Consider the following 15,704-nt stretch of genomic DNA (forward strand, 5'->3'; position numbering starts at 1 on the left):
TGTATCATAAGAATGGATTATTATATGTACTATAAGTATATTAATAAGATAAGTCAAATGTTGTCTTTGCACGACCAAGTTGTTGATTTGTTTGCGATTAATCGATTCGTTGAATATTGTGGATAAGATAATTATCGAAATAAAATGAAAGCTTAACGTTTGTTTTCTGACACTCCCTAATGCGACGAAGTAGAAAGAAAGAAAAAATTTCCCGATATCCTGACACATGCGAATCTTTTACTCATCATTATTATTATTATTATTATTATATATATTTGATTATATATCACACGATGTACAAAATTTTTCAAAGATATCCATTGTACTTTTTGAGTTTAAATGACAGACGAGGAGAAGATTATTAAAAATTACTATAAATAAAACGTATCGTTTTTATAATTTTCAATTTATTATTTACACATTTCATCGATGACGCAATTTTATTTATTTATAAGCCATTACCATGGGTCGAAGGAATCATCATCGATGATAACAAACGCAGGTATTTATACGCCGATCGCCTTGAAAATTTCGCAATTCTCACGACGAAAACGAAACGCAGCATTTCGCACGTTGTGTGTGTTAGTTGTTGTTGCTTCGGCAAATTCGAGTATAAAATAATACGCTCGCAGAGTCCCGAAGCGTATATACGCAGCGAGAAACAGAAATAATCGCTTTACATACGGAGAAAAAGGGAGGCGAGCACAGCACTGCGCAGCACAGGCGGATCTGTATTTTTCTCTCTTTCTCTACTCGCAGGCGCTTCCGGTACGAGAATTTCGTATGCTCGCGCGTTTAATCGCGATAAAGCCAGCGTATACTAGCTGTGCATTACGTGCGTTTTGTCGGGGACCAAACCCTGTGCACGGTGCAGCACACGCGCAGCAGCGCTGAATATTTAGCCAGCAGCAGCGCCCCGAGAAGAGCAAAAGGGGGCTAGCCTCGTTACATTACGCGGGCGAATGGTAAACGACGCAGTCGCCGCGCAGAGCACTATGCACAACTACCGGGACACGGTAACGGAATCGTTACGAAAAAAAAGCAAACAAAATAGATGCCACCACTCAGTCGTGGAAGTCATTGCGATTTATTTTTACTACATAATTTCGCGAGCTCGAACGTTTGACATTATCCGGTTTTTTTTTTCGCTGCTGCTGCTGCTGCTGCTGTTGTTGCAGTAATTTTATTGTCAAGGATAGGAACTTCGCAGACGTTCGCAGACGCGATATTTGACAAAATATAGCGTATAAAGAGAGGCAGTAATCTCGAGTTTGCTGCTAATAGCACATCAAGTTCCTCGCATGCCGCAAGTTCGAGAGTTTTAAATTGATTTTTAAATTTTTGAATCCCAAATTAATTTCGCAGCACAGCAGCAGAGAGAGAGACGCGGAAAAATAATTAATTCGGGTCTCGACCGTGCGCGGCGGCATTAAAGCAAGTAATATCTTTCCTCGGTGCGAGCGAGAACTTACCCAGGGCGCTATGCATATAATAACAATTTCAAATCCCAAAGATCGTCGTCCGCACACACAGTCAGGTGTGCATGATGAAGTGTCGCGTGTATGTGTACACATCTCTCTCTCTCTAGGAGTAATTAATTGCAGGTTGGTTAACGAGGCAAAAGAGGCCACAGGCGCATTATAACACACGTATACATACGTATATGTATATATCTCACACACGATAACAATTAACACGCTTGTTTCGCAGTGGCGGCGCGCATAAAGTTACGTAAAACGAATTGTAGTATACGCGTATGGCATTGGGCTCAACTGCACAAACACACAGCGCCGACGTAAGACAAAAAGAGATCTCGCGCCGCATTTAAACGGAGCACCGGGGCCCCGCCAGCAGCGCAGCATATCGTTTAGCTGCAATTATTAGCCTGCGTATAATCCGATTTATGTATCTCATGAGAAAGAGGACGTCGCGATCACGTAACGAAGCTTTTAGACGGACCTAAGTTCGCGTAGCGAGGACTCGATTTCGATATTGTATATACGAGGCTTCTTCTAATAATCTACGCCGTTTACCATGTGCCGATCCGTTTTAGAATGTTTTGGCCGATAGGGTCAATCTCGAGCGGCGACTGGAAACGAATCACTTAGATTGTTTGAACACTGCGAGAAATATTTGCCATTTGGCAAACGCGCGTACATAATAATGGCGTAACGCGCAGTCGAGGTATCAATTTGAGCGAGCTGCCGAGTATATGCAACGATCTATCCTGCTCGGGGCTGTCCCGTGCATACGCGCGTATGTATGTTATGTATATCATTACACTACGTGCAAAAAAAGGCTAAATTTTTCCATTCGCGCGCAGAAGTAGATAGACGCGTACTTTGTAATTTGAATGTAATATCGAGTTCAACACGCAAAAAAATCTCCAAGTCGTATAAAAAAGAAGAACATCGACGTCGGCTACGTACAAGTATCTCGGTGAATATATACACGCGTGTGGAAACTCCATCCATCAACGCGACCAAATCTAAAAATCATCATCGTCGTCGTTCGCTCGTGGGCAAACCCCCGTAACTGCAGTACTACACCATGATATGTTTACATTTACGCGTATACGTATGTAACTGCCACGGTGTAGCATGTATTCATCGCGCTAACGAATTATTCCCGCACGATAAACATTTCGCCTTTCAACGTCGAGCTGTATTCCAACGTTGTGATGTACAATAAACATTTTGCCTATGTTAATAACTATTTCTCTCGTGCGTGCTCCGGAGCACGTACGTACATTATGGCGATGATATATACATATAAGCACGGACGCGTTTAGATTTAGCTGGGCGCGAATACCTCCGTATAGGTATGATCGTTAGAGACATGGCATTGTGTGTCGGGTATATAACGCCGAGGCCAGAAATTTCATGCTGCGCGCCTACACACACGCGCGCGCGTTTGAGGCTATAAAGCACGTCGCGGGGCGCAGAAGAAGAAGGCAGAAGGGCGAGAGGAGAGGATTGATCGATTTTTGCGGCTTTTCGTCGGTATAGATCAAAGTCACACGCTGTGTTATATACGAACCGAGAGGGGGACCTTCTGCCTCGCAAAATATATTATTACACGATTGCTTTGTGCCTGGAAAAAAATATATCATCGACCTATGAAGTATATCGGTTAATTAATTAATCATCGATCGAGCCGATATAAATACAAGCTCTTCGTCGATAAATCGGCCGTGAATTAATTATCTTGCGTTGAATCGCGCGGAGTTTAGAAAAAATATAACCATTTATTATTGATTTATCGTCAAATTTGACTCGCTCGTTGTGCAGCATCCCAAAAATATCACGATCTTCGAGCGCACGAGCGACGAAAAATAAAATTGGATATCGCCGTACACGATCTCCCTGCGAGATATTTGCATCCGATGGCGCGCCGAGACTTATGTATCGACTACGCGATGGACGCAACGAGGACGACTTAATCACTGTTATTTTCTCGACTTTATAAACGCGCTGTAACAAATCAGTAGCTCGCTTCTAATTATTACGCTTGTTCTTTTTCTTTTTTAATCTTATACGCGAAAAGATATTTTGTGAATTCTCTGGTCATTTTCGGGACGTAATCTCGGACGTTGTGTTCTATGCATACCATATAATAGAGGCCAATCAACGCGCTTTATACATTCAAAAGCTTCGCTACCGTACCCCGACGCGGATGATATCTCGCATTATAAAGTATATGAAACGAAGGTAATAACTGCAACAATAGAGTCTTGATACCGCGCGCGCGGCGTAGTATAATTATGACATTGACGCTGAAATTTCAGTTATGCAGATAATCGTATGGAAAATACTTGGGCGATGCTAAATTATTTCAGACGCTATCTTATTATGAAGATTAAACGTATCATCGTCTTAGAATGCGTACTCGGCGCGGAGCGCAAGTCGGGCTATATAGATGCACGGCGATATTATATATCTATACGCGTGAACTCGCGCGCGCAAGCCTTAATGCATCCATTTAATATTCATTGGTTTTCTCCGTATACGCAAAGCTCCGATGCTCATGGAGTATGAAAGTTTAAAGCTGCTCAAGTTTAAAATTACGTTGCGCTACTGCTGCTGCTGCTGCTGCTGCTACTGGCTCAACTTTGCTCTCTTTTCTTTTTCAGCCGGTTGAGAAAGACCGAATTAAATCAATTACAATGTGTATTGTGTATAATACAGTCTTTGCGCCTCGTCAATGGGTTACAAGTTTGAATTTTTTTATAGAATTTTGTTCGCGATGCAGAGCGCAAGAGACGTAACTTTGTACAATGCGCGCACCGAGAGTTGTCGACGCGCAAAATCAGCGACTGAAAAGGTTACACCAGACGGATATTTCATCTCTCGCACAGCCGAAATTCCAGTAAAAAGGACGCGCGGCATCGAAAATAAAGCAGCCAGAAAAAAAGACGCCAAAGACACGCGCGGAGATGAATTAATGGGATAAGCGCGTCCGAGCCTTTCACTTCCGATTAGCAGCTTGCGTATTATATATATACAAGTACAAATGCATCGCTTGTACACACAACGGCTTATCTCGCCGACTTGACGCGTTCGCTGCTGCTGCTGCAACATTTGCCGCTGCAGGACGGATGGGATGTGTATGCTATATACGTTAATTATGCTCATGGGCGTGAGCTGATGTACGCGCTGAATTAATTGTAATTTGCTTCGCAAATTGCTTTTTATTTTGTTCTTCTTTTTGTTTCTCTTTTTTCGTAAACTCGGAACCGTGCACGCTCACGCGAGAGAGAGAGAGATTTGCATACACGCTGAAAAGAAGAAAATAAATAAAATAAAAAGAGCAGGACCTCTGCTGCTGCAAACGCGCGGCAGCGCGCAGACCGTTATATTACATTTTATACATGGGAGCAGCAGCGCGACAAACGCTTAATAGTTTTATGATAATTATTTAATGACTTTTCAACGTTCAAGCGTGCGCGCGCGCGTGCGTGCCTGATAAATGTGCTGCTGCTGCTCGCTGTGAGTAAAATCGTCGTCGTTGCTGAATGCGAAAAGTTGCGGTTGTATTACTCAACCACGCGTAACGATGTCAAGCGCCACATGCAATAACATATAACGCGTGCGTGTCAAAGTATATTACACGGATAGTTTTTTCTCTTTCTCTCTCGCTTGTTTTTCATTTATTAGCTGCGACGCTAATTCGTGAAAGCGACGTAAATGCGTTACGATGCTTTCGGAGAGTTTTACGCTTTACGAACCATTGTTAACGCACGTTGAACTCGAGATATATAATTTATGAATTTTCAAAAGACCTACCTGAATGGAAGAACGCCGTCGAGGCCTTGTGCCACGGTGGGTGGTGCCGCGAGCGCGAATCCTCGGCCCAGCAAAGCCGAGTGCATCGTGAATATCCTCTTCGCGGTTTCTTGCGCCAATTCCGGATCTTCTTCCATGTCGTCTTCGGCTGCAAATCGATGCGATGATTAATTTTTATCGAAACAAACGATTGAAAAAAAAAAAGAGAAAAGATTCGACTTACATTCGTTCTGTACCATGGGTAGTCCAAGATTCTTCTTCATCAGACTAGCGGCGCACGCACCACCGAGAAACGACAATTCGATTTCGAGATTTTTCAGTCCGGAGTTGGTCGGTATCCAGTCGTAACCAATAACCAAACATTTGAAGCCGTAAGTGATGGATCTTTCGTCCTTCATGTAGTCGGACGCGGTTTCGAGAGAAAATATGACTTCGTTTCCAGGCAAAACGACTGCATTTTGGGGCCATTGACTCTGAACGTTGCTGAGTTTATGCAGTACAGGACAGTACACCGAGTTCTCTTCTAAATTAATGTTCTCCGTTGTTCTAAGTGAAAGTGAATGATAGTTTTTGAATACTTGATAAATAAAATTATTTAATAAAAAATGTCCAATCAATCAATAGTGTTTTCTTAAAAACAATTAAAATTTAATATAATACGAAATCCAGTTTTTAAAGCTAACTGAACTAGATAAATGCGCTTGAAAGGCTTGTGTCTTTAATATTTGAAACCAACTAATTTATCATCATTTGACTCGTCAGTTTTAATGCACTGTACAGAAGCTCTCAGAGAGTAACATTCGAAGTCCAATTTGATAACTTACTTTGACGAAGTGGCATCATTATTCGGAATGTACACTTGCAAATAATCTTCGGGCTGCGCAGTGCCGCAGTCGGGGGTGAACTCGACGGTCATCCACTTGACCGTGTCGGGAAACGTAGCTCTGTAGTAAGAAACTGAGGCCGGCCGGTAGGGATGCTCGCTCTCCAACCACGTATAATAATGACTAGTTGTGGTTACCGAAGAGTAATAAGACGTTGTTTGCGGTGCCTGCTGATTTTCACCCTCTTGACGGCCGAGGGACGATTGCGATGATTTAAGCGCCAGGCTAAGATTTAATGCCGTTACGTGAGGCAACATCTCTTGTATGAGAGTTAGGACTTGAACTCCACTCTAAAATTATGATATCAAAATGAATTTTCTCTCGAGAAAAATATGTAAAATTTTTTCGATTAAACTCTTACCCTTGGGTCGGATGTAGCTAATGGAATGATATACGCTGTAGTCAGAGGCAAAAGTGTCGTCACGAATGCCGAATCACCGACAATCTCGTTGACGTTGACTTGGTCGATTTTTTCTCTCGCTAATGCGAGTATGTCATTGGCCCGCTGAATTATCGTGGCTGTCATGGCTAAGGTACACTTTCGTGCTTGCACCTCAGCCATTGCCTTACTCGTATGGTGATCGCTCGAATCCAAAGGATTCGAATAGTATAAGATATGTGGAATCTGCCCTCTTGCCTGCGTGGTACCGTTAAAACTTAGAGAGCAAGCGGAAAACGTGAACGAAGTACCATCTGGACCTTTGACGATTCTTAAACCACCGTCGCCGTTACTGGTTCGGCCACCGCGATTTCTCAGTCTTATGGCGTATTTAACTCTCTCCTTGATAGGGATGGGTTTATCGAATTTGAGCTCGACGACGTCATTGATGCAGTCGTCGGGACCAAAAGAGCCTCTCGTGAAATCTAAACTGCTCCAGTGCTGAGTGTGCGATGGATCGTTACTGGAATTATTTCGCTGAAATCATAAAACATCGTGAATATACGAGGAATATCTCAGGCAATAGCGATCGAATCAACTCACGTCGTCCAATAATTCTAACTCGTAATCGTAGACTCCCACGCCACCGTAAATTCCAACGCCGGCGATCATGATACCGGGCCTGTCGACGCAGAAACAAATGGCGTCGGGCGAGCCGTTGCCCGTGTTCCACGAGCGAGTCTGGTTGACCCGCGTGAAACGCGACGGCGTGGTGTACATTAATCTATAGCATGCCGCCTGCAGTTCGTCCTCGCTGCCATTGGAGTAGGCGGCGAGCTCGCTTATCACTCGAGCTAATAGGTGACAGCAGTGCAAGACTAGATGAGACAGTGACTGGCTTTTTTCGCGATTCAAGCTTCGCTTCACCGGGATCAAAATGAGGTCTAATAATCTGCGAACATCATTGTTACAAGACATTATATGAGTGAACTCTTGATTTGAATCGTTGTTGAGGTCTTTAAAACTTACCTATCTAGAACTTCCCGAAAGGACCAGTTCAAAATTTGTTTGCCGGTACTTTCGACTTGACTCTTATAACTTATTTGCTCGACCAATATCGGATAGTGATGGACTTCGCTCGGATTCATCATCAATAGTCCAGCGTTATCCGAGGGACTGAGCTGACGTTTGACGCTATCGCTGCAATCCATCACGTTGTTGAGAATCGGGAATGTGCATCGCAGCCTGACGGTCGAACTGCAGAGTGAAGCCAGCACGGCAGACAGCAGTCGATCTTTGCTCGTGATGCCTTGCTCCTTATCTATCTCGGCCAGAAGTTCGCACAGGGAGGTCCACTTGAGGTAGGCCGTCGGATAGAACGCGTGATAGCAGGCGACGAAAGTTTTGTAACACTCGTCGAGCACTGCACTCGTCATGGATTGGCCCAGGCAAGTTTTGTTCGCCCGAGTCTTTCCGCTTTTCGTTTTGGCGGTTGTGGCGGTGGACACGGAATCCGATAATATTTGACGCAGTAGAGCTCGAACTTCTCCGATGCACTCGGCCAGTCTGACGCTCTCCGAGGGCGTTTTTTTACAGTTTTGATTTGGATATATTTCATTAGTGTACGTTTTGATTAATCTTAGACTAGCTTTACTGATATACACTAGTCGATCCATCTCAACCATGATATGCATTGGGAATGTATTGGTTTGTAAATTAGTATCGACTGCACTGGCTTTAAGAGTATTCCAGCTCCACTGTAGCAGCGATATCAACGACTGGAAACATTCTTCGGTGACGGTTCGACTGAATTCGCGCTTCACTATGTACACGGGTTCCGCTTGATCGCGCTTCCGGCCCAAGTTTTGATTTTCCGGCGTCGTTACCCTGTACAATAGCTGAGGTAATTGGCCGGCATTAACGTCCGTTCCATTATTAGCCTCCTTCGATGTTTTGAAATTGAAGACCACCTGATCCTCGGCCGTAACTGTTTCTTGACCGCCCGAGCCGCAATCGCTGGACGGCCCGCTGACTTTGGCCCAAGCGACGTACCATCGATTGGCTTGCAGAGGTATCGGCTCGTTGAACAGAATCGAGTACTTCTGACGGGGTTCACATTCGTAAGGTATCTCGTCCGTTTCGGCTAATAAGTCGCCGTCCGTTTCCTCCTCGCCACCCTCCAAACCGATATCGAATAATTTAATTTTAGCCGTGTATTCTCCACGACCACCAAACAAGCCGTAACCACCTGCACAAAAAAAAACGAATTGAAACAACGATAAACGACAAATATTGATAGTAGATATATTAACACTCACCTAATAAGATATCAGTGTCAACCATAAATCGAATAGCTTCGATACTTTGTCCGGAATAGCCCCAACCCCCGCCATGATTCTCGAATCTAGAAACCATGGCGAAATCTTCTCTGCTATAATTTTTACCATTAACTACGTGGTTATTCTCGTTGCCCTCGGTCACGGTCAATTTTTCATCCTGCGCTTGAGTCAGTGTATCTAGACACGCTAACAAGTGCATGGCCGCCTGCGACCTGGTTATGTAACAATTCGGTACCACGGGCAGCGCCAGACCCGAACTGAGAATTGACGCCTCGAGATTAGGAATCGCGCGAGCTTCCGTCGATATAACGTTGTAATAGCTGATTTCGTTGGTCGAAGGATTGAAGGCCCAAATGCCGTTGTACAACGGGTCCAAACAAGCGGCGCAATTGTTAAAGTCGATCTGATCTGAACCGCTGAAACTGTTGCACGTACCGTCCCGTTTATTTATTACCAGGCACTTGAAACTATTGCGATACTCGGTTTGGTGAGGAATCAACAATATGCACGAGTCGTTGGCCATGACGGAGCTTCTTGTCAAGCTTATACTGTTGATTTCGTCGACCTTAAAAAAAAATCAATTTTTGAGAAAAAATCAAAATTAATTTTAAAAATAAAGTTTACCTTGACGTATGTTTGATCGCCCGAAGCCCCTATCCAAGTGGCTTTTCTACCCCATCGGGTTCCAATGTTAGGCACGGCATTGGGAAAACTGTGCCAAGGTTGAGTCCGTTCCGAATCTCGATTGTTACTGAATGACCCCGAAGCTGTATTCGCACCGTCGGAGTGTTTACGATCCTGATGTTGCAGTTGATCTTCCCACCAATTCATACCCAGTTGACCTTTCTGATACGCTCCAAAGGCGTAAACCTCTCCTTTAGCCGTAAGCACTACGGTATGATTACTACCCACGGCTATCTGGACCGCAGTACCCGGTATATCGACCATCATAGGGCCAGCGTGAGCAATGAGATTCCCGACACCGAGCTGGCCGTAAATGTTACTGCCAAAAGTGTATACTTCGCCGTTCTGTAAAAGAACGACGGTGTGATGGAGACCGCAGGCGATTTGAGCCACGGGACTGTCGGATGGAAAGTGCACCCGAGCCGGTGGTATACTGGCAACGCGAGTGGACTCGCCTCGTTCTATATCGCTGCCGTCGTTGACAACTTCTTCGCCCGGCGCCGATGAGCCAGCAACAGTGGCTAGTCGCTTGGCAGAGAGCGATTTGTGCACTATGAGACAAAATTAAATTAAAATCCGATGGAATTAAATTATTTCAAGAAATAAATTTGAGATCACTCGAATGAATTGTTTACGCACCTGCTCCCACTCGTTGCTGATTATTAGATCCTTTCCATTGCTTGGGCTTCTTCTCCTCGAAACGTTTTTTCAGATATTCCCCAACTGCAAAATCGTATATTTGAGGACTTCCACAAGCTAAAATGGTATAAGAAAATATTCTTCATACCATTTAAATCGACACCGATTAATTGACTATGACTTACCGGCAGGTGGTCTCAAGATCGGTATGTCTCCTCCGTTGTCGCAACTTTCGTTTGCGCACAGTCTGCAGCATCCGCATTCGGCGCAGCCGCTGTCGCCCTCGCCACAGCCGCACTCTCTGCGAATTTAAAAAAAAATAAAATAAAATAGAATAAATTACGTATATCAACAGGTGTCACTCGAGTAATGACAAATTTCAACTTACTGTCCGGGATTTCGATCGGGACGAGTGCTGCTCAGGCACGAAATACTGTAGCCTGTACACTCGCGACAGACTGTACATATCATGCAAGCCCGAAGCTTCCATTGATGCTGGCCTGGCGGGCACATACCGTCGACTCTGATGATACCTTTGGCCTCTGGCCAATCGTAATTTTGTTCTAAACTCTCTGGAAATTTAAGCGAACGTTTTGTAACGAGAGTTTTGGCATGTACGTCTTAATTTATAGTGCAATGAAAAAAGAATGAAATGATAACAAAAAATTAGAACAAAGGATTAGAATTTAAAGGAAAAGAAAATGAAAATAAAATAAAACCTTTTACAAATTTGTCCACTGCTCTATTCACGTTTATACAATAATGATTCCGTTTCTTCTTTCTCTTTTTTTTCACTAAAAATCAAAAATCCACTAGCTTTAAAAACTTTAAAAACCAAAGAAAAATGTGCTTGAAAAATTAATAAAAGTAATATAAAGCAAAAAAACAAAAAAATTAATCAAAAACAATAGGAATCTTACCACCGTTTGCCGCATTTTCATCGTCATCCGCAATCCCTGTTTCCATTGCGGTGACGTTAATTTCCTTACTAGATGAATATGTGCCGGAAAAATCTCTACCACACTGACCCCTATTATTAATGCCAAACGTATAAAGATGACCTTTATTAGTGAGCACGGCAGCGTGAGCTTTGCCCAAAACAACTTTGACAATGAATACGTCTTTGAGATCCGATACGAGTCCCGTTGCTTCATCGCTGTAAAGGGTATCTTTACCAAACATGAGAAGCGTGCCCTCTTTTGTAACTAATGCTGTAGTGCCATTATTACATGCTGCATCTACAATGAAGTTACCGTCAATCTTTTGCATTTTCTTTGGTTTGGATGGCTTTGGTTGACGAACTTTATCTGTGTGTAACAATTCCAATCAGTCAGTAGTGTATAAAATTAATGGAATAAAATTAAAATAATTTTAAAAGTATTTACTAGTATCGCCATCTTCTCCTCGTCTCGCTGTTCCAGCAAAGAGTACAGATCCATCGTCGAGAATTATTATTACATGTTGTCCCTCGTGACCGACCGCAAAATCGACAACTTTGTTCTTCCTCGATAATGCCACTTCCTGCCATTTATTTGATCTTAAATTATTTCTCATACCAATACATCGCCCTTTCCCAGAGTACATCAATTTTCCTGACACAGTTTTCAATAGCATAAACTCCTTTCCTGCGGCAACATGTGCTATTTCATCATCGCAACGAGGATTCAGAATATAACTCGACTGTTCTTCATCAAAATTTGCGTAGCCAAAAACGTCGACACATTTGCGAGCCAATTTCAGAGGTAATTCTGATGTAACAGTAACAGGGTTACTGAAAGTATTTATAGTACGCACCACAAATCCATCCTGTAAATATTAGATTTATTTTTTCAGTTTTTTAATGATAAATTCAAAAAATATATATATATAGCAATACTCACATCTTTACCAGCCGTGATCATTCCCAAATTTTCACCATCAGAAAACATAAGAGATGAAGACCAATCCTTACCTTCCAATACAGCTATACCTCTTATCGATAAAGTTTCAGGATCTAATATCATTAACTCACATTGTTTTTTGGGTGAGTATTTGAAGTACAAGGAACTCTGAAATTTAGATATCATTTAAAATCAAAACTAGATAATAATTTATTTAGCAAAAGTTAAACTTACATTAGCATAACCAATCCATCCAGTTTCTGAAGGATAAAAATCAGGTTTATGAGCGTACACGTGACCCCATATAGTTCCACCATGACCATTTCCAATCTTCAACAAACCACGATTGGTATGAAGATACAAATATTTACCATCACTAACAAAACTGCGTCCATTCATAACTAAATTATTAATATCTTTTGGTAACTTAAGAACTGAAGTGTAAATTTTTGAAGTTTTAGGAACACCATGAGTAATCCAATCTGGTCTAACTAATTTGCCAAGCAGAACTGCATGAACACTTCTTTGAAGTGAAGTAAGAACCACCGGCATCTAGAAAAATGATTTAAAATAAATTTTACAAGATAAATTTTACTCTTACAAAAAATTATTTAATTCTTTTCATTACCTGTACATTTTGCATTACAAGAGCTCTGGGACTCATAAGTAAAGCAGCTATAGTAGCCAAAAGTCTTCCAGTATCTCCACGTACAACAACTAAACTAAGTAAACAAGCACAGGCAACTGCCGTCAAGTGAGTTCCATCATTAGCTGCAGTAGATTCAGGTCCATGGGATGTGGCAAGATCAAGTAATAATTCAAATAATTGATCTAAACATAAATATATAATTATTAGAATCCAAACAGGACTACATATAAAATGTATTTTAAACATACCAATGACATCATCAGGTTCATTTTTCAAACCTTCTGGTAATTGCCCTTGTAATACATCTAAGAGTGCACATAAAGCTTTTGTGCACAAAATTGGTTCTATTGAACGACTTTCTTTCATAAGAGTGAAAACACTCCTTAAACCTATACCAACAATCTTTGGTAAATTTTGTGTGGTTGATCCATGGTTGTCTTCTTCACTTTCAGATGCTATACTATCACTAAATTCTGGAGGTGGAGGAGAAGTACAGTGTGAGGCTCTGTAAGCGTCATTAATTTTTCTGGCATGCTTGTCTAGAACTGCACTTCTGACATTTGCAAAAACCGCAAAAGCTGATGCGTTACTAGAAACTTCAATTTCAGGTGTACCGGTGCATGTCACTTCTCCAGTGATATCAATCTGAAAATAAATATAATCATTAATAGATAATTTATTAAACAGAAATGAAATTAAATGAACCCATGTTACCTTTTTCTTATCTTTCTTTTTTGTTTTGTTTTTTCTGTTCTTCTTCCATTCACCTTTCAGCCTGAAAAAGTATTAATAATTTAGTCATTGTAAATATTATAGGAGATTATTGTGTTAGAATTTAAACAATTGCATTTTATTTGAAATGAAAAAAATTATGTAAGAGAAAAAACTATTAAATAAAGACTCATGAGTTTGAAAAATCTTTCAAGGATATCCTGTGCAGTGTTTATACTTTATTTTTCTCTTTGCATTACTCAAATTTAAAATATGAATATGTAATTATACTGTAAAAATACCGGTTTTAATTTTTATTAAAGAATATTTCTCTCGAATACGTATTATTTTCTTATAAAATTAATACCTATCCATCGTTCGTGCATTAAAAACGTTACGTCAGTGGAACGTTCGAATTTCAAATGTAAAATGTAATGGCAATAATTTTCAAAAATTTTCCAAATATCGCGGCAAAAGAAGAAACCATCGAAGTTTGTATCATAATTGTTTTCAAACTTTCTGAAAGTCGAGAAACAATTCGTCAAGTAAGTCTGCGTAAAAAGCATCCCTTGAAATCAAAACATTCGAATTTTAGGTTAACTCTCTCGCTCTCCTGGCAACCCCTATATGCACCGTTAACCCTCTGCTCGCATCGAACGTCATTTTAGCCCGAGCATCATAAACATTCGTAGCGACAATCGACTGTAATAAAGTCGAATGCCTAAATCATTTTCAACAATCGAATGCAACGTAACGCAAGTAAATAAAAAAAAACAAATGAAAATCGATCGGCTGCGGGGGTGCAGGTTATCGTGATAAAAATAAGGGTTCTTCTCAAGGGACTCGGAACCGACCTCTGGGCTTCGGCGATGCTCTTGAAGAGCTCGTAAAAGCAGCGCAGGTAGGCTTTGGGCTCGGGTAGAAGCCTCTCGCCGCCGCTCACGTCGCCGGTCTCCTGAACGTCCCTCATCTCGCTCTCGCCCCCGCTGTCACCAGGTCGTTATCCTCGTCATGTTTGTGTTGTTGTCGTCGTCGTCGTTGTTTTTTTTTTTCACTGCCAAACAGCCTGCAGCACTCTATACACGGGGCACACAGTGTCTTGTATCGAGACTTGTGTATGTATCTTCTGCTGGCGCGTCTCGCTCGACACGCGCTGCAACTTTTCGCACACAACACTGCTGTGCAGTGCACGAATCTCGTTTACTTCACGCACACGTATACGAGCGCACATACATATGCACTTCTGCACGCAGTCGTGTCGTTAATTCGGCGAAATCATCTGCCCGAGAAAGAGAGAATGTACAAGAGAGCGAGACAGACACAACAACCCCTACGGATTCACTGCACGCCGCGCACTTCTGTATTGTGTCAGCAGTGGCAGCAGTTTACGCTTTATGCTATGCTGTAAGTATATATATATGTGTAGCTTTAGCACGAGCCAAGAGGCGCGCGGCCGGTTAGCATCGTCGCAGGAGCAGAGAACGGCACACGACCACCGAGCGATTATGCTATATAGATCCTTATAGTGTGCAGCTGCTTGCTGTATGTGTGTAGCATATAGCATAATTATAATATAAACAGAGGAGTCAATATTTACGTCGCCAGCCGGCCCCGCGATGATCGCTACGCGTCGTTATCGCCACGAACCGCTCCCAATATATAGGCCTTTTATATAGGACTACTCGTTCATTCATAAATAGCTGGAATTCCTCGCGTTAAGATTGACTTTGGCACGCGCGAGTAATGTACTGATTTGAGAAAATCGTGCAACGTTTAAAATCAAGCCTTATCAATTTTTCAGAATAAGCCTCAGGTACATTCAATGCTTAATGTTCCAGGATAGTATTTACTTGTGTATTCAGGTTCGATCTCGACTTTTTAATTTAAATCCGATCAAAGAAACTGGACGGGTATTTTAAACATGAAATAGTTATTAGACCTTGGTCGTAGCTCGTCGCGTGTCGGATGAAAAGAAAAAACTAAATTAATCAGCACGTTTTTATGACAATGAACACGTGCACGAGGAAATAAAAATAAATTGAAAAATAAATTTCGGAATGAGCATTATATTCGACACAATAGAATGTAAAAAGTTCACGATGAAAATTTTATTAGGCAGTAAAAAATGGGAAAAAAGCGAGTTCATATTTTATGAAGCTTAAGTAACATCGATATGACTTCGTTTAATTCAAGTTTTTTATTGTCTACTTTTACAGAGAAGCACACAGAGATCTAAAAGTTGCCACATACGAAA

General features: G+C 41.8%; 2 protein-coding genes across 3 annotated transcripts in view; both read right to left on the reverse strand.

Moving 5' to 3' along the window:
* The window catches only part of LOC106652084 (E3 ubiquitin-protein ligase MYCBP2), a 157,251-nt gene extending 143,791 nt beyond the window's left edge, over positions 1-13,460 (reverse strand). For both annotated transcript variants that reach the window (XM_023458430.1, XM_023458429.1), the window contains exons 1-19: positions 13,454-13,460; positions 12,988-13,384; positions 12,719-12,921; positions 12,325-12,642; positions 12,091-12,258; positions 11,596-12,016; positions 11,131-11,517; positions 10,930-11,004; positions 10,599-10,830; positions 10,396-10,511; positions 10,211-10,327; positions 9,512-10,122; positions 8,867-9,452; positions 7,578-8,796; positions 7,152-7,500; positions 6,531-7,085; positions 6,110-6,459; positions 5,509-5,831; positions 5,286-5,433 (exon numbers count right to left, since the gene is read on the reverse strand). In XM_023458430.1, coding sequence (XP_023314198.1) covers positions 5,286-5,433; positions 5,509-5,831; positions 6,110-6,459; positions 6,531-7,085; positions 7,152-7,500; positions 7,578-8,796; positions 8,867-9,452; positions 9,512-10,122; positions 10,211-10,327; positions 10,396-10,511; positions 10,599-10,830; positions 10,930-11,004; positions 11,131-11,517; positions 11,596-12,016; positions 12,091-12,258; positions 12,325-12,642; positions 12,719-12,921; positions 12,988-13,105 — 6,296 coding nt within the window. In that variant the 5' untranslated portion in view covers positions 13,106-13,384; positions 13,454-13,460. The remainder of the gene's footprint in view (positions 1-5,285; positions 5,434-5,508; positions 5,832-6,109; positions 6,460-6,530; positions 7,086-7,151; positions 7,501-7,577; positions 8,797-8,866; positions 9,453-9,511; positions 10,123-10,210; positions 10,328-10,395; positions 10,512-10,598; positions 10,831-10,929; positions 11,005-11,130; positions 11,518-11,595; positions 12,017-12,090; positions 12,259-12,324; positions 12,643-12,718; positions 12,922-12,987; positions 13,385-13,453) is intronic.
* Positions 13,206-14,853, reverse strand: LOC111693579. Its single transcript, XM_023458454.1, has 4 exons — positions 14,305-14,853; positions 13,454-13,514; positions 13,298-13,384; positions 13,206-13,244 (listed from the first exon to the last, which is right to left on the reverse strand). The coding sequence occupies exons 1-4, from the start codon at positions 14,418-14,420 to the stop codon at positions 13,206-13,208; spliced, it is 303 nt and encodes a 100-aa protein (XP_023314222.1). The 5' UTR covers positions 14,421-14,853.
* Between the last annotated feature and the right edge of the window lie 851 nt (positions 14,854-15,704).

The sequence above is a fragment of the Trichogramma pretiosum genome, unplaced genomic scaffold, assembly GCF_000599845.2.
Source record: "Trichogramma pretiosum strain Unisexual culture from Peru unplaced genomic scaffold, Tpre_2.0 scaffold13, whole genome shotgun sequence".
Classification (NCBI taxonomy): Eukaryota; Metazoa; Arthropoda; class Insecta; order Hymenoptera; family Trichogrammatidae; genus Trichogramma; species Trichogramma pretiosum.

Bases quoted from the DNA above. Each gene is read 5' to 3' on its own strand.
- LOC111693579 (XM_023458454.1), bottom strand. From the start codon at position 14,420: ATGAGGGACGTTCAGGAGACCGGCGACGTGAGCGGCGGCGAGAGGCTT. The intron at 13,515-14,304 runs GTCGGTTCCGAG...ATACTTTTTCAG, and splicing joins AGCATCGCCGAAGCCCAGAG to GCTGAAAGGTGAATGGAAGA. The intron at 13,245-13,297 runs GTCAGAAGTGCA...TGACGCTTACAG, and splicing joins CTTTTGCGGTTTTTGCAAAT to AGCCTCACACTGTACTTCTC.